Source organism: Saimiri boliviensis, chromosome 17 (assembly GCF_048565385.1).
Source record: "Saimiri boliviensis isolate mSaiBol1 chromosome 17, mSaiBol1.pri, whole genome shotgun sequence".
In the NCBI taxonomy this organism is placed as follows: Eukaryota; Metazoa; Chordata; class Mammalia; order Primates; family Cebidae; genus Saimiri; species Saimiri boliviensis.
In genome coordinates, this window is record NC_133465.1 from 53431390 (window position 1) to 53450263 (window position 18874).

At 35.9% G+C, this 18874-nt stretch overlaps 1 protein-coding gene across 9 annotated transcripts in view; it reads left to right on the plus strand.

Moving 5' to 3' along the window:
• Nucleotides 1-18874, plus strand: part of TANC2 (tetratricopeptide repeat, ankyrin repeat and coiled-coil containing 2) — a 442578-nt gene that overhangs the window by 158987 nt on the left and 264717 nt on the right. Inside the window, exon 1 of one of the 9 annotated variants that reach the window (XM_074388825.1) lies at nt 1844-11757. The exons of the other annotated variants lie outside the window; for them this stretch is intronic. Coding sequence (XP_074244926.1) covers nt 11751-11757 — 7 coding nt within the window. The 5' untranslated portion in view covers nt 1844-11750. Of the gene's footprint in view, nt 1-1843; nt 11758-18874 lie in introns of those variants that run through there. 9 annotated transcript variants of the gene reach the window in all.

An 18874-nucleotide genomic window follows, 5' to 3' on the forward strand; every position in this document is an offset into this window, starting at 1 on the left:
TACGATCCAGTTTACCTTGTAATCGAATCTTGTTGACAAATGTGTAGAGAATGAAGTATGAGGGACTAGAGTATCCCATTGTTCATTAACCTTGTACAGTCAGCCCTCTGCCTTCATGGATTCAACCAAACACAAATTGAAAATATTTTTCTTAAAAAAAGCATCTGCACTGAACATGTAGACCTTTTTTTATAATTCCTAAACAATACAGTCTTTAACAACTATTTTCATGGTATTTACATTGTATTAGATATTACAAGTAATTTAGACAAGATTTAAAGTATACAGAAAGATGTGCATAGGTTATATGCAAATACTATGCTATTTCATATCAAGGATTTGAGCGTAAGCCAATGAAGGGCCTGGAGCCAGTCCCGCATGGATACTGGGGGACAGATGTGTAGGTTTTCATGATCTTTAAATACCCATTTTTAGTCAGTGTCTCCACTTCTAATAAGGTGGGTACTTATGTTTTCATCTTATAAGATAAGACGAAGGAATAAATTTTTCCTATCATTGTTACTCTGTAACCTTTATACTCTTAACATATTTATCTTAGTCTTCCATAATGGTGTATATAAAGACTCATTTGCAGAAATAGGTCTGTTTCCAAATACTTTGACTCGTTTTCAGTCTGGAGGGAGTAAGAATGGGTAAAGACCAGCTTAAGGATAGATATAATTTAGAGCTAGAAAACTAATTTTTGAATGTATACACACCTTACTCTATTCAGTGCAAAAAGAAGTTAATGTAACAAATGCATGCAAGAGAGACACAGACTTTGTGGTCATACTGCTTGAGTTTGTATCCCAGCTCAGAGTGTCACTTCACGCCTATTTGCTTCTGTTTATTCATCTGTAAAATGGAGATAACAACATACAACTCACTTCATGGGTGGTTGTATTATTATAATCACATTGTTTTATACTTGTTTAAAACTGTGTTTAAGTGCTCATAAAGTGTTAGCCATTATTGTTAATAAAATTTGTTTAAATTTGTTGAGAAATTTATAAAAATTGCTTTTCATGTTAGATACCTATGGGAACTTTAAAGCTTTACATGTTTTTAAAGTCATACTTTTTAATGAGTAGTAGGAATAATGACAGTTTTCATTATAATGCCTGTTGTGTGGCATACACTTATTAGCTCCTGTTTTTGTCACTTGTATCTCTACTTTACAGATGAGCAAATTAAGTTCATAGAGAGGTAAATGTCTTGCTGAAGGTAAAATGTCTTGCTGAGGATAATAACAGCTAGCAGTGGTCAGAGTTAAGATTAATACCCAGTCCCTCCACATTTGTCTTATTTTACCAAGAATAAAATCGAAGTTTAAAGAAGTTAAATACCTCACCCAGAGTATCTAGTGTATGAATTTAAGATATTTGTTGTTCCAGGCAATAAAAGATATAGCCAAATGGTTTAAACAATAAAGGGAAACTAGTTGGGCAGGCTTCAAGGTTCATTTGATTTACTTAGGTATTGCTGTGCTTTGGGGGAGATGTGGATGAGAGTATGCAGAGTATGTGGTCTCCAGATTCTTGCCCAAGGCTCCCTCCAAGATGCTTTCCCATAGTATTATAAAGATCCTCAGCATAGGTAGATGATTAAAGAGTGCTAAAAATTTATTCATTCAACTCTTATGGAATTTATATTATTTACCCATTATATACGTTTGTTAAGTTTAATAAAACTTAAATTTTGCATATATACACTTTGAGTAGGGATGAAAATTGGTACAGCCTTTTTTTTTTTTTTTTTTTTTTTTTAAAGACAGAGTTTCGCTCTTGTTACCCAGGCTGGAGTACAATGGCGCGATCTCGGCTCACCACAACCTCCGCCTCCTGGGTTCAGGCAATTCTCCTGCCTCAGCCTCCTGAGTAGCTGGGATTACAGGCACGCACCACCATGCCCAGCTAGTTTTTTGTATTTTTAGTAGAGACGGGGTTTCACCATGTTGACCAGGATGGTCTCGATCTCTCGACCTTGTGATCCACCCGCCTTGGCCTCCCAAAGTGCTGGGATTACAGGCTTGAGCCACCGTGCCCGGCCTGGTACAGCCATTTTTTAGGGCAATTTGATGCATATCAAAATTATAAGGTACATAATCCTTAATACACCAATTTTATTGCTAAGAGTTTATTTTACAAGTAAGCTTGAACAGATTTGAAAATGTGTATATATGTGTGTGCATATATGTGGTATTGTTTATATACCAAAAAAATGAAAATCCAAATATTTCTCAATAATAGGTACCCGTGTGTGTAGATAACTCCCACAAGCTTAGCGTTCCAGTAATGGAACATTAGATATAAATGGGTTAAGGTACATTTCATGCCTCATAAAATCAACAGCTCAGTGTCATTAGAGAATGGAAAATTTGAATAATAAGCAATTAATCAACTTAACTCATATTTCAGAATTGCTAGATTTGGGATGTTCCAAATGAAAAGAAACGAGTTTTTGAGATAATGGATATCTCAGTTACCCTGATTTGATCATTACATATTGTAAGCCTGTATCCAGATATCACATGTACCCCATAAATATGTAAAGTTAATATGTATCAAGTTTTTAAAAGCTTCATTCAGCTGAGTGTAGAACCTTGTACTTAAAAAAAATAAGATTTATTTTACATATATTATTTTCCAGCACTTGTGAACTGGTTATGAAAGTGGATTATATATTTGGCCATAAAGAAATCTCTACCTAATACAGATGTTTTTCACTGAAAATCAAAATAGAATCTAACAACAAAAAAGGGAGAAATTTGTTTTTTACTTCTAAAATTTTAAAGAATTTTCAAACAACTTTTGGGTTAAAATAGAAACCAAAATTGAAAAAAAAAAGTTGGAATTAACATGCATTATGTATTAAAACTTAAGAAATGTAGCCAAAATGGTACTATATGGAAAAGTCATTACCTTGAATACTTTTATTAGAAAATGAGAAGTACTGAGAATAAATGAACTAATAACTCAAGGAGACCGAGAAAGACATAGTAAAGATAAAAGAAGTAATCAGTAAACTTAAAAGTGAAAATGAGTAAGCAAAAAACTAGTACTTGATCAGTGAAGCCACACTTTCTTTGAAAATACTAAGAGGGTAGAAGAATCTTTGATAGAAATGATCAAAATGAAAAAGAGAGGGAAAGAGAAAAGATAAATAACATACAGAACAAGAAATTAATTGGTCACTAATGGTAATCTTTTTATCATAATGGAATACGGCATATAGCTTTATAGCAAAACAACACACACACAGAAAACCTTGAATGAAATGGAAGAAAACACGCTGTAAATTTGACTCAAGAAAACTTAAAATTGTGACTAGACTAGCTTAGTAACCATAGAAATCAAAGATTCCCAAGAGTCAGCAGACGTGGATGATTTTACAGGCAAGTTTTAAGTAAACTTACAAGTAATAGTGATAATTATAATAATAATAGTAATTAAAGGTAATTTTTTTTGAGTTGTTACTCCGTTCTACACTTTACATATTTACAAATTTGTAAAGTATTAAATTACATATTTACAAATATGTAAAGTATTAAATACTTTACATATTTGAGCAAATTTAATCTTTACAGCAAACTTAGTGGATAGTCAACAGTCTCTTTGTGAAAACTTTCAATGATGGTGAGCTTTCTACCTTTTAACATAGCCTCTTCCTTTGTTTGGTAGTTTTAACTGTCAGGTCTCTAATTTACGTGGGTGGAAATGCCCTCCTCTATTGCTCCTACCCATTAGTCCTAGTTCTGCCTTTTAAAACTATGTGACATAAATTAACCTCTTCTTTCACATGGCAGTCTTTTATATCCTGGAAAGCAGCCATCATGTCTTCTTTTCTCTAGCTTAGCAGACTTTATTTACAGCCTGTCTAATATCAAGATGGTAGTACAACTGTGTTATCTTCATCATCTTCTGCTCTAGTAAACATATCAAAATGGGCACCAGATTACTTTGAAATTACTCTTCCTTGTGACCGACCCTTTGTCAACTCTAGTGAGCATTTTTCTTTTGAAAAATTTAATAGATACTCCTAGTATCCACATTATGGCATCCTTTCATCCTGTAGTTCTTTGAATTTTCTGCATGGTTTTATAAAAATTATTAGTGGTAGTTTGATGTTCATGTCTTCATGTCCTTTTCGAATTCTGAAAGGTATATTGTGTAGGCCTGAATTTTGATTATGTGTATTTCTAACTCATTATGTGTATTTTTAACTCATTGTCCTCAAAACTTGGTCTTTAGTGACCTCTTAATGATGTTTATTAGTTTAAATATAATTTTCCTTAATGGAGACATTAAAGCAAAATCAGAGTCGTCTCAATTTGTTTGTGTTGCTATAAGAAAATACCTGAGACTGAGGAATTTATAAAGAACAGAAATTTATTTTCTCACAGTTCTGGTGGCCAGGAAGTCTAAGACAACCAACCCAGCAGGTTTGATTGTCTGGTGAGGGCTGCTGTCTGCTTCCAAGATAACACCTTGTTGCTTTATCCTCAAGGAGGAAGAGACATTGTGTCCAAGCCTGAGGGATGATGGAAGTGCAAGAGAACCTAATTCTCTAGCCTCTTTTATAAGGTCTTAATCCCAATCACAAAGGCTTAACTACCTCTTAAAGGTCCTGCCTTTTACTGCTGTCATATTGGCTATTAAATTTCAATACTTGAATTTTGGAGGACACATTCAAACTGTAGCACCAAGGGTTTAGTAATGGATTGTTCTGTCTCTTACTTAGAGCAGGATATTGTTAAGCATGGCAAACTTTGGAGTCAGATATGCTTCAAACCCTGTATGATCTTGGCCATGTCACTTGACTACTCTGAATTTGTTTTCTTACCTGTATTATATTACTGATATTTCTGCATCACAGAGTAACATATGGAGTAAATAAGATATTATGGCTGGGAGTGGTAGCTCATACCTCGAATCCCAGCACTTTGGGAGGCCGAGGTGGGAGGATTGCCTGAGCTCAGGAGTTTGACAATAGCCTGGGCAACATGGCAAAACTCTGTACTAAAAATACAAAAAATTAGCTGAGTATGGTGGGACACACCTGTAATCCCAGCTACTCAGGAGGCTGAGGCAGGAGAATTGCTTGAACCCTGGAGGCGGAGGTTGCAGTGAGCTGAGATAGCACCACTGAACTACAGCCTTGGCAACAGTGAGACTCTGTCTCCTCCCCAAAATTAATTAATTAAATAAGTTGTGTGTCAAGACCTTAGTAAAGAGTTTAGCTCATAGAAGGTGATTAATAAATGAAAGCTTGTAATAAAATCACTACATGATTATCTTTCCCATGCAGCAGATCTGTCCTTTCCTGTCCATTTTTTAGTTCTAAAAATATCCCAGCCAGGCCAGGCGCAGTGACTCACACCTGTAATTCCAGCACTTTGGGAAGCTGAGGTGAGCAGATCACCTGAGGTCAGGAGTTCAAGACCAACCTGGTCAACATAGTGAAACCCCATCTCTACTAAAAATACAAAAAAGTTAGCTGGGTGTGGTGGTGGGCACCTGTAATCCTAGCTACTGGGGAGGTTGAGGCAGGAGAATCGCTTGAACCTGGGAGGCGGAGGTTGCAGTGAGCTGAGCTCATGCCATTGCACTCCAGCCTGGGCAACAAGAGCAAAACTCCATCCCAAAAATAAATAAATAAATCCCAGCAATCATTTTTGCTGTATTAAAAACATAGCTCTTCTCAGCTGGGGCTCTATTCTTCCTGGACAATATAATTAGATGGTTTTCTACTCTTCATCTTTGATAATTTCCTTCCCTCTTTGTATGTTTCTTCTTTGGGTACAATCTGTCTTTATCAAAAAATTCCTGGTATGGCAATGTTTATTTCATTAGATGCTTCCATACGTTTGTGATTGTGTAAATTGCTTTTTATTTTTAATCTGTACCCTCAAACCATATTCTCTTTTAAAATTACTGACCGTTGGCTCATAGCTTCTTTTCTCTGTATTTTTAAAGAAATGTTTGCCTAGGGCCGGGCGCAGTGGCACGCCTGTAATCCCAGCACTTTGGGAGGCTGAGGTGGGTAGATCATGAGGTCAAGGGATCGAGACCACCCTGGTCAACATGGTGAAACCCCGTCTCTATTAAAAATACAAAAAATTAGCTGGGCATGGTGGTGCGTGCCTGTAATTCCAGCTACTCAGGAGGCTGAGGCAGGAGAATTGCCTGAACCCGGGAGGCCAAGGTTGCGGTGAGCCGAGATTGTGCCATTACACTCCAGCCTGGGTAATGAGAGAAACTCCGTCTCAAAAAAAAAAGAAAGAAATGTTTGCCTAAATCTGGAGTGTTGAATTGACTGTTCAGCATTCCTTTTAGTGCTGTTGGGCAGTGAAGAGTCAAACCAAGGACACTTAGGACCCGTGAAGGAGAAGGCAAGTTAGTAAGATACGGTGTGGTAGCACTCATGAAGTAGATGCCTCAACAGACCCTAGACATTAGGGTGGATCAGCAGTAGGGTAATTGTTGGGTGTCACAGGCAGTAGGTAGAACCTGTTAATCCAAGGGAATCTAGGAGCAGGCAGTAGGCAAAGTTCCAGGGAGGACAAGTAGTCAGCACCAAGAAAAATGTCTAACAATAAGGATACAGTGTTAGGTAATGTTTGTTTTCAGCAGGTCTTTATGGAATGTCTGTAATATGACAGGGTTAAGGTTCAGAACTCTAGGCCCGAAAGAACCGATAGGATCACACTGGTCAAAAAACTAGTTGGACAAAGAACCCAATTAGAATTCTACATATTCATTTGTAAACTCTGTCTGTGCGGATTAGTTCTTTTTGAGCTTCTGTTTCTTCATATGTAAAATGAAGATAATAACACCTTAAGGCTGAGTGGAATACAGAAATGTGTGTCGAGAGTTTCTTTTTGTGCCAAGCACTTCTTGTAACAAACAAGGGGAAATAATAAAAAGAATCCTAACGTGAAAAAGTTGTCACTTGATCGGTATCATTTTTAGCTACTGTGTTGTGGTTCCAAGAACTGGATATCAGTTTTAAACATGGAAAATACCATGAAGAAGAAAAATCCTTCCTTGTCCATCCTTCTTCTGTGACCTTCCCGAGAAAACTCACCATGATTTATGCCACAGTTCCTAGGAAGTCAATTTTTTTTACTTAATTAACCTTGTCTTTCCCTGCTTTCTTAACTTCCCACCTGCTATGGAATGTGAGCAGTTTAGAAAGTGTCAAATGTGGAATTTAAGGGCTAAACAATTTTGTCCATGAGGAATACTTTTCACTTCCAAAGCATCACAAAAGTCAAATATCCATGATTCAAAAGAAATCATTAGTAACTCTCTAAACAGGAAATAAATTATAGTATGGGATAATGTAAAGCTTAGAACAGAATATATGTTCACATTATAATGTCAGAAATTTTTATAATGCTAAGCCATATATTTATTCTCATTTTAGAAAATGATGCACCCAAGTTGACATTCAGCCCATAAGAGTAGGAAACACATGGCATGACAGAATAACTCCCTCTCAGAGGAGGATTTTAAACACCAGAGGCAGAGTGTTCCTGGACATTTTCAGTGCAGCTGGCCTTTCTTAATTATAAATACACATCCTTACCTTGTCTCTCAGTCATTCATGTCATTGGTAGAATTTAAAAAGTTAAGAAATATGCTGATTTCATTTTACTCATTTTTTAAAGAGAGTCTTGCTTTGTCACCCAGGCTGGAGTGCAGTGGCATGATCACTGCTCACTGCGGTCTCAGCCTCCTGGGGTCAAGTGATCTTCCCACCTCAGCTTCCTGAGTAGCTGGGACTACAAGCATGCACCACCATACCTGACTGATTTTTTTTTCCATTATTTTGTAGAGATGGAGTCTTGCCGTGTTGCCCAGGCTGGTCTCAAACTCCTGGGCTCAAGCAGCCCTCTCACCTCTGTTTCCCAAAGTGCTAGGATTATAGGTGTGAGCCACTGTGCCCAGCCAAGAAATATGGTCATTTTAGAATTGTCTATGTGGTATTAATGATCTGTTTGATGACTTTGTTTAGATAGCACAATGAGCAGTGTTTTGAGTTACACCAGAGTTGGTTGAACATCTCTGTTTTCCCCATTTCGGATTAATGTTTATGTTTCTTATTTCTGAAAATGATTTTTTAATTGCATATACATCTATATAATTCAGCAAATTTTATAACTTCAGATTAGTTTAATGAAGTAAGTAAAATGAGAGAAAGGAGATTTGGTATGTGTATCTCATGGCTCAGTATGCCCTTTTATGCCCTGCTTATCAATAAAAACATTCTGAAAGATCTACCTGCCAGCTCATGACCTTTTTCAAATGTTACAGTTGTCATTTAGAGGTAGCATCACACATTTGGGAAAATTTTATTCAGGATTTAGGTAGTAAAGTCAACATATAAAATAAAAACTGAGTATAAAGAAAATTATCCTCAGAAATCCATTAAATATCATTTATGACCTTCATCAAACAGAAAAACTGCTTCTCGATATATCCAACCCTGCCAGTTTATCCTTTAGAGTTGTAGCTATTTTGCTCTTTACTCTTTTTTTGTTTGTTTGACCCCAAGATGAAGTAATTGGCTAATATGTAGAGATCACATATTATTTTTACGAATATATTTCTTTTTCTTCTGTCAGTCATTACCCTACTGTTGCAGCTTGAAGTCCTGAACTGGAGCAGTAGCCATTGCTAGGAAAGACACAGCCCCACGTAGAGATTTGGCCAGAGCTTGAATTGCTGTAACTAGTAGGATGGTTACTTTCTTAACTCCTGTGAGAACAGAGATTTCATATGTACATCTCTTCATAAATACCTTTAAGCACCATAGAGTTTAGTACTGATGATTACTCTTTAGAAAAAGCTTTTAATATGAGAAGACTGGAAAAGGAATAAAAATAAAAAAATATAAAATCTTGTAAGTTTTAGCATGACTTTCCTAAATTAATCATAAAGGAGTTAAAAATTAGTAACCAGAGGTAATAGCTTAACTCCTTAAATCTCTCTCCACCCTTAAGTTTAATCCAATTTTTCAAACAAAACCAAACCCGTGGTCTTTTAAAGTATTTTAACCATGTCCTCATCCCAGTTAGCTCCTGTGGAGCATAGGTAACATTAACATGAAAGTCAGTGAAAAATTTATTTATTGTCCAGGTTTTCTTTTTTTTGCGGAACTTTTCTGATATTTCACTAATGAAAAGATCTGCTCAACAAGACATGATGAGTGGGGAGGTGGGAGAGAAACTTCCTCTTTTTACCTCAGATATTGAATAATCAGTATTCTAAAAAGTCACAACTAAAGAAAATTTCCCTCAAAAATGATTACTGGGGCAAGACAATATTTGATTATAAAAACTTGTTAGACAGAAGAGATTAGACTATCCAGGAAACCGAATGAGATATGCTCTCCATGGAATTTTCAAGTCAAACATAAAAGCTCATTTTTGAGTTTACCCCATAGCTTTCTAGTCAGGTAGAATAAAAGGTAATCGACTATTTTAAACAAGTTTATCACTTTGCATGCTCTTTAGTATTACCATTCCATAGAAACTGCTTATACTTCTTTATTACCAAGTTACTATTTTCTAAAGACGTTTATAAGTCATGTTGAGGCAGTAGAATTACTTGTACATTATTATATTAAATAATCCTTGAACACTAGTCCACAGTATCTGTGTCTACTATAATTCTAAAAAGAAATAGCTACTTGTGACAAGTATGTGCAATGTGATGGGACACAATATCCAGTCAGACGTAAAACCTAGCCTGGAGAAATATTTACCCTTTTAGGAAATTTTCTGTGTCTATGGAGTTCTATTAAAATTCCATTTTTCCTTTTTATCTTTCCTGTTTCGTTTAATTAGATACTATTAAATAATATAGATTTTCAGAATTTCAAGACTTTGCATCATATTATTTTATTTTATTCTATTCTCGCAGTAGCTTTAGGAAGAAGTTAGAAAATACTTTGCTGAGATGAATCAGTGGGTCAGAGTGGTTAGATGACTTATTCAGGGCTATATTTAAAAGTAGCGAAGCTATTAGTCCAACTACAGTTAGAAGACTAGTCAAATGCACGTCCATCCCACTGCATTGTAGTTCTTTTTAGTCACATTTTACTGAGGTTCTTCATTTATAGAGATAAATGCATCGTAAATATATAAACAACAAATACATAGCTGTTCCAGAATTACTGTTACCATGGCAATGTTGCCCATATAAGAGAACAGTGTAATAAGTAAATATATCTAATATTTTGTTTTGTATCATATCTAAACATTTCATTAAATAAATGGTGATGGAAAAGTAACACATAGTTATGATATAGAACAATTTCATACAGAATTGCCCTATCTAATAGATGAAATATCATAACATCAGTGACTCATGCTTAATAAATCTAATGAAAGATATTTTTTCTGCACCAGTCATCTCAGAGCCACGTCCAAAAGACTACAGAGAGAGTACCATTATGACAATCTATTCATTGGTGGTCTCCCTAGCTCCCACTTCTCCTATGATTCCTTTTGGAAGCTATCCTGCTATCCCCTGGAAAGGAAGGAACTCTTCCTGATTCCTGAGAGGCGAAGAGAAACTGACAAGAAAAAGATTGTCCAGGCCCAGTTAGGGAGAGGCCGTTAAAAGCATGGGTGGGCCAGTAACCCTGTCTTACAAGTGATTGATGGAACAGTTTTCTTGTTCATGAATGAAAGCTATGAGCATTTTTAGTGAAGTTAGTGTCTTTTAAAACTTTCTTTATCTAGAAGGAATACAGGTGATAGTATGCCTCGCTTTGTAGTCAGTGTCATTGCTGCTTTCTAAGTCAGTCAGTTGATAGTGCTGCGGTTTGGGTATATCTGATGCATACCATCTGAATGAAAGGCGTTTAATTAGGGTTTAAATATCTCTAAGTACGTAAAAATAAATTTTCTACTGTCTCAAACTCTAGACAGTTCCTTACATTGCAACAAAATTACTGTATAATTTTAACACTTAACAATACATTATGGAGATATGCAGACCTGGATTAGCTTGCTAAAGTATTATTACCCTTTTAAATTACCACAGTTGCATTATTTTTGTTGATGTCTACTAAGTAACTGTTTTGCAATGTACATTCACACAGCTCTGATTAAAAAATTCAGAAGAGTAAAACATGAAAAGGAAACAGTAAGAGAGGAGTTTACAGCTTTAAGGCATGAGGAGCTTACAGCTTTTTAATATAAATTGTTCCCAGAATCCATGTCACAGATCCTTATATGGTGCTGCTTTTTTCTTCTTGGTTACTATGACAACAGCAGCACTGCACCATTCATCAGCTCTGGACCTGGGCTGCACTGCTAGCCTTCCTTGTTACTCCTGAATGTTAAGAAGAACATCCGTGAATCATTCACTCTGTTAACGCTGCGCCATTAGAAAACTAAGAAGCAGTTCTTCCAGTAATTCGCTCTCACAGAAGGGTAAACTAAACTGCGCCACAGAGAAAAATTGTGTAAAAATATTTATTTTTTCCTAATGGAATCATACAACCTATGTTTGCTGCAGTATTCTGAAAGGATAAGCTAATGTCAAGCAATCTAATGAAAAGAACTCGTTTGTGTAATCTCCTGAAGTCATTAGTTGTTCAAAACAGAACACCACAGTGCTTCTCTGGATACAAAAAGAAGCAGGTGATGTTGTTAGGGGTTCTAAACCCCTCTGGGAGCATCTCTTGTGTTTGGGGACCATAATCAACATCTGCTATAAGAAGTATCACCTGTAATGCACCGTAAGTTCTGGGCATAGTAAAGAGCTGGCTGGAGATTAAAGTGTGGGTCATTCCTGATGTGTCGGGTCTGATAACAGCATGACCAGTGAATAAGAAGCCTTTCAGATTTTCTTGGGGAAAAGACTCTGTGGTATTGACTAGTGAGGAAGAAAAACTAAAACCTGTGAGTATGATGAGTAGAGTACTTGTTACATGGATTTCTGAGCTATAAGGTCTACTTTGTTCTTTGTAGAAAAAGACGCACAGCCTAAGATAATTTGACACTTCGTTTTCAAGGAAACCATTAAAAAACTGTCTTTTGGCATATTTATGTAATTTTTAATTTTGTGTTCTTTTGCTTTATATATATGCATATATGAACCTTTTGAAATAGTTTTATATTTTAAAAAAGAATATGCATATTGCAGAAAAGGCAAAGCTCAGTTTTTCAATGTAAATGTGAAGGTTAGATTGTCTCTCTTGTTAGATTGCAATTCCAGAATAGACCTCTATTTCCTTTTGCAATATCCTTATAAATAAAATACCTTTAAAAAAATAACAATATGGAAATCTGGAATTTTATAAACAAGCTTTCCTAATACATAAAAATCTTTCTTATTATTTCATCAGCTGGAGTGTTTACAATTAGATGTTCTTAGTTTAAAATTTTTTTAAAATTTAACACAATTTGCAAGTTACAATGTTTATTGTCGGCTTTCCCAGTTGAGTTTAGGCTAAATTAGACATTTACCTTTTTTGCTTGTATTTTTAAATCATTTGGTAATTATCAACTTAAGATATATTGATTTCATATACTGAATTTTCTCAGAAGACTCTATTTGTTTTCTGACTTTTAATTATTTTCTTAGTTCCTCCACTAACCATGGTAACTTACAAATGTCTTGAAAATAGGAACTTGGTTTTTCAAAATTAAAATATTTATAGTGCTCTTCAGCCACTTCCAAAAAGAAAAAGATATTTTCATTTAGTCTTATTCTTTCAGTTACTTGTCTTGCTGAGTTGCTCTTACTGACTTATTGATTGATTGAGACCGGGATTCACTGTTGCCCAGGCTGGAGTACAGTGGCGCAATCATGGCTCTCTGCAGCCTTGACCTTTGAGGCTCAAGCTCTGCCCCTCCCTCACCCTCTTGAGTAGCTGGGACTAAAGGCATGTGCCCCCATATTCAACTAATTTTTTTTTTTAATTGTTGTAGAGATGGAATCTCATGTTGCTCAGGCTGCTCTCACCTGGGCTCAAGCAGTCCTCCCACGTTCACCTCCCCAAGTGCTAGGGTTATAGGTATGAGCCGTGGCTCCTAGTCTGAGTTGCTCTTCTGAAATGCACATTATTTGGAAAATATATACTTCAGTGATATGACTAGGTTCTTTTAATTTATAAAATTAGCAAAAGAAGATTTTTGCTATTTTGTCATTATACCATTCTACTCCTCCATTTTTGAGACTTTGTCTATGTATTTATACAAGTGATTTTGCCCAATGTTTCGAAAGCCTTTAAATAGGGATAATTAATATGTTAAGGGATAATGAAAGGATTAAACATTATATTCACAGTTATATATGTCATTAATAAAAAGATTTTGCTTCTATCATCTATACAGATTAAATCAATTAAATATTCACATTTAATTGATTTAAATGCTCTGCAAGTAAATGAAATATGAATTTTATTGCTCTGCAAGTAAATAAAATGAATTTTTAAATTTACATGTATTTAATAATTGTGTACATTACATGTTAATGCTTCTTTATGACTATCCTTACAGATATATATAGAAAATGAAGGATTTTATATTCCATTATCTCTGCAACTATAATTTTTATTAACAGTAGCAAAGAAGCCAGGTCCCATGGCTCATACCTGTAATCCCAGCACTTTGTGAGGCTGAGGTGGGAAGATCCCTTGAGGCCAGGAGTTCAAGACTAGCCTGGGCAAATAGGGAGACCCCATCTCTACAAATAATTTTTTAAAAAAAATTAGCCAGGCATGACTGCACATGCCTGTGGTCCCAGACACTTGGGAGGCTGAGGCAGGAGGATCACATAACCTGGGAGGTTGAGGCTGTAGCAATCCGTGATTATGCCACTGCAATACAGACTGAGTGACATAGTGAGACCCTGAGCAACAGAGTGAGACTGTGTCTCATTAAAAAAATAATAATAACAAAGACTGATTTAGGTACTTTTTAATGAGGTTAGTATTTTTATTAGCAGATTTATTTATTTTCAAGTAATCTTTCTTGGCCATATCCTTTAGTATTTATTTTTGGTGTTTGGAGTTTCACTTACCATATATTCCTTAAAGATTGCATATTAACCTATTTGTTTGTTTGTAAACTGGCTAATGTAAAATCTACTATAGAGCTCCCTAATTTTAAAAGATTCTACAAGAAGTCCTTTTATAATAATCCCTATTATGCTGATTTGGTGAATCTGTATATATGTTAGGTTTTCTTAAAGTAAAGACCATCTGGTTTATTTTAGCATGTAAAGATTCAAGTTGCAGATTTAACTGGCAGTGTTCTATGAAAAAAAATAAGACATGCTTTGGATAATTATTTAGCCCCTCAATTTCAAAATACTTTGACATCTTCAGTCTTTCTTCTGAAATTCTTTAAAAAGTCTTTCGAAGGCCAGGTGTGGTGATTCATGCCTGTAATTCCACGACTTTAGGAAGCTGATGTGGGTGGACTACTTGAGCTCAGGAGTTTGAGACCAGCCTGGGCAACATGGTGAAACCCTGCCTTTACAAAAAATCCAAAAAATTAGCCAGGCATCACGGTACACACCTCTGGTCACAGCTGTTTGGGAGGTTTGATAGGAGAATCACCTGAGGCTGGGAAGTTAAGGCTGCAGTGAGCCGTGACTGCTTCACTGCATTGTAACCTGGGTGACAGTATGAGACTCTGTCTCAAAAAAGAAAGAAAGAAAGAAAGAAATATTCAATATTGTTCATATAACATACAACTGGGTAAAATCCTAGTTAATAATAGGCATTGCTTTTCTTTGGGAGGAAATATGCTAGTGAATAGTATGTAACAATTACAAATGTAAAGTCTTAAGTTTTTCCCCTGGTTTTCATTAACTGAAACTTAAACATGTTGTCCTAATAATACTTCTGAATATCTGGGAATTTGTTAGTATCAGTAATAAGCTTTTACTAGAAAATAGGTACCTCATTTCTGTTAGAGACTGCAGTAAGACTGAAGGACTCATATTGGTGATAAATTTTAAAAGGGCCGTTTCTAGTTATCCTAGCTATTTTTCTCATGGGAATTAACCATAATATTTCAGTGTTAAATGTGTGTTCTTTATCACTCCAACATTATATAAGAAAATATTTTTACTACTGTAAACTTTGCAGCTTAGGACAGGTTAACTTCTGTGAGGTTTCTATAAGATTCTATAAGATTAATGAAGAAGTGCATTTTTGTAGTGTCATTTTAGGCATTAAGAAAAATATATAGGTAAAATATCTAGTATGGTACTTGACACAGAGGAAGCATTCTCTGAGTCCTTGATACTTACTTTCTCCCGTTCCTCTCCATTGGCCTACATCAGTGCTTTTTGGACTTTCCTATGGAAGTTCCTTTAGGGCAGAGGCATTTGAATGCTTACCAAAGGGGTCTGGGATGTAGCCTGAAGTGGTATCCGGAAGGAAACCTAGAAATTTCTTGCAAGTCTTATATTTCTTTAAAACACTGTACATTCTGCATGTATTTTTATTTTATAATAAAAATGTTTCCCAAAAAACCTTTAAGTAAAACTCACTCTTCAGGAAAATATACCACATTTTCTCTTGTAAATTTGCATACCCCAACATAATATTCTTACCTATATGTATTCCCCAGTTGAAGACATACTGCTTACACTGTCGGACTGGGGTATGGTTTTAAAGATAGAAATCCTCATTAGCTGGGTGTGGTGGCATACCTACGCCTGTAATCCCAGCTATTTGGGAGGCTGAGGTGGGAGGATCGCTTGAGCCAAGGAGTTTGAGGATGCCGTGAGCTGTGATCATACCACTGCACTCTAGCCTGGGCAGCAGAGTGAGACTTCATCTCTCCATATTTCCCTGGAGAAAGAGATTGAGAATCAACAGGCAAGGATGAAAAAATCAATCTGGTTGAATCTGGAAGGCTTACTCAATTTAAAAGAGTGAGTAGTGGTTTGAAGTTGAGTTAAGCCGTAGTGGGCTGAGAAAGGAATACATGTCAGAACTAGAGAAGAATGATGATAGAGAAATGGTTTAGCATTTTAAAGCCTGAGAAGTCTTACGACAAAGGGACCTTTTTAATTGTTTAATCTAGCATCTCTAAAACTTGACAACAGACCCTTCATTTTGCTTACATGCCCCTGCAAAATCATGTGGAACAATTAAGTGTTCCAAGGAGCATGCTTTAGGAAATAACTGACCAAAGAAAGTTATGTCATTTAGAAGGAAAGAAGAGTGGTTAACTGCATAAAATAAAGTATGACAGAAGTCATCTTAGCATTCCAGAAGATTATGAAAACATGGCTGGGTGTCGTAGCTCATGCCTGTAATCCCAGCCCTTTGAGAAGCCAAGGCAGGTGGCTTCTCAAAGGAGAAGGAGTTTGAGAACAGCCTAGCCAACATGGTGAAACCCTGTCTCTACTAAAAATACAAAAATTAGCTGGGAGTGGTGGCACATGCCTGTAATCCCAGCTACCTGGGTGGCTGAGGCCCAAGAATCACTTGAAATGGGGGAAGCAGAGGTTATAGTGAGCTGACATCACATAACTATACTCCAGCCTGGGTAAAAGAGTGAGACTGTATCTCAAAAAAGAAACAAAACAAAAACCCAAAAAACAAAAACAGAAGATTCTGGAAACATAATTTACTCAGATTCCCCAGATAAATTATGCTTTGCTTTAATATCTTAAACATGAGTGTGTTTTTTAAAGGGGAGAAAATATTGTTTATTGTGTAGATTAGAAAGTGAAATGATAAAGTGACAAAATCTTAGAAGCAATAGTGTACAGAATGCATTCAAATGGTGAATATATCAGTTTATCTAGAACAGAGATTTCATGAAAGGATGCTCTGGAAGAGAAAACTGGGACCAAATTGAGAAAGCCTTTTGGGCAGCAGTAAGCTAACATGGTAGCAGTGGAAAATGTATAAAGAGAAAAAGAATTTGGAGGAATAAGCAAATTGGTGACTGGTCAGTTATAGAATACAGGAATATGAAAGATCTCCTAAAGATGATTATAAGATTTTAAGAAGAAAAGTGATGGCTTTGTTAATAGGAAAAGAGCTTAGACAGGTAGCTGATTTTAAGAGATTGCAAAACATTGGATTCAAGGTGATAGGTTATAAGAGGGGAAATATGTTTTTAGCACTTTGAGAATAAGTAAGGTTTTAAGCTGTAAATTTGGAAGTTATACCCATAGAGAGTATAGTTAAAATTGTAGGAGCAGGTAAAATCTCTTTAGAATGGGAATTGAACAAATAGAAAAAATAGGAAGTAAATATTTCATAAGCATTTACCAGGAATTTGTCTTTTCGTTAGCATTTTGAATTATTATGGCCCTAATTTAATTTATGAAGAAAACAAGACCTAATCAGGCTAACCATGAAGAATTTAGACCTAGGAGATGAGGGTTCCAACTTTTTCTCTCTAACTTCAGTATCTGTTCTCGGGGGTCAAGAAGTAAACATTAAGAAATACCCACTTAAAGGACCGAAAGAGAAAAACAGATAAGATGAATAAGGAGCAGTATGAAAGATAATGAAGGAACCAAGATGGTATAACTTTTACTGGAAGCTGAGGTTCAGAACTGTTTGAGAGACTATATAGGATCATGATTTTCTTGGCATATGATTCTGCTTTTTGCTTTCCTGAACTGTAGTTCAAACTCTTAGCTGCAGTGGTCTGCATTTGGCGAGTATTTGTATTCCGTTTCATTAAAGAGAAGAAAGACAGAAAGAAAGAGGCTACATAAAACTGGTGGGAGAAAGAAGCATCTAATGAAAAACATACAGCCAAATACAATTCTTAGAGTTAATTGCATTTTGGTGTCTATGATATATAGTCACATATAGCAGGGAGCGCCAACCCTCAGGCTGCAGACCGGTATCAGTCCCTGGCCTATTAGGAACTGGGCCACACAGCAGGAGGTGAGCCTGCAGGCAAGCAGACATTACTGCCTGAGCTCTGCCTTCTATCAGATCAGCAGAGGCACTAGATTCTCACAGGCGCATGAACCGTATTGTAAAGTGCACATCTGAGGGATTTAGTTGCTTGCCCCTTATTAGAATCTAATGCCTGATGATCTGCGGTGGAACAGTTTCATCCCCAAACCATCCCCACCCCCATTGAAAATTGTCTTCCACAAAATGAGTCTCTGGTCCCAAAAAGTTTGGGGACCACTGATTTATATAACTCATTAAGATTTTTAAAAATAAAATGTTACTCTTTCTCCATTTAACATCCTTACTCCAGTAAATTTCTCGTTAAGATAGCTGAAGGAATCCCTAAAACAGGTAACTGCTTTACTTTAACTCCTGCAATATTAGTTCAGATTCTGTACTTACTAGCTGTGTGACCTTGGGCAAGTTATGTAACCCCTCTGTGCTTCAGTTTCCTCATCTGTGAAATGAGTATAATAGCTCCCTTAGGGGACTTGTAAGGATTTAATGAATTTTTACCTGTAAAATGCTTACAGCAGCCTCTAGCACATAGTAAGTGTCCAATAATAATAATTGATGATGATGCTGTCACTTAATAGCAACTGTAAGATCCTATAGATCTCTGTGTACCTTTCTCTACTTTAATGTCCTCTGTACTTTCCATTTCTTTCTTTGTTGAGAGGGAAGCTGGTTTTTTTTTTTTTTTTACTTTTACTAGGTAGGCTGAGTTTTTTAAGTGAGTGGAGAGTAGCTAAAATTACAATCAGAGAGCTTAAATTTATATGACAATAAAAACATGCCTCGATTTAGAAAACATCTTGCTGTCAAATGGTTACTGGTGATGTCCTCTCTTGATAACAGTAATATTGTAACCATTAATGTTCAAAGTATTTCAGTGTGAATTTATATTACTTCTGATGGGAACTGATTTCATATTCAATCCAAAACACTTGATAAGTGTGTA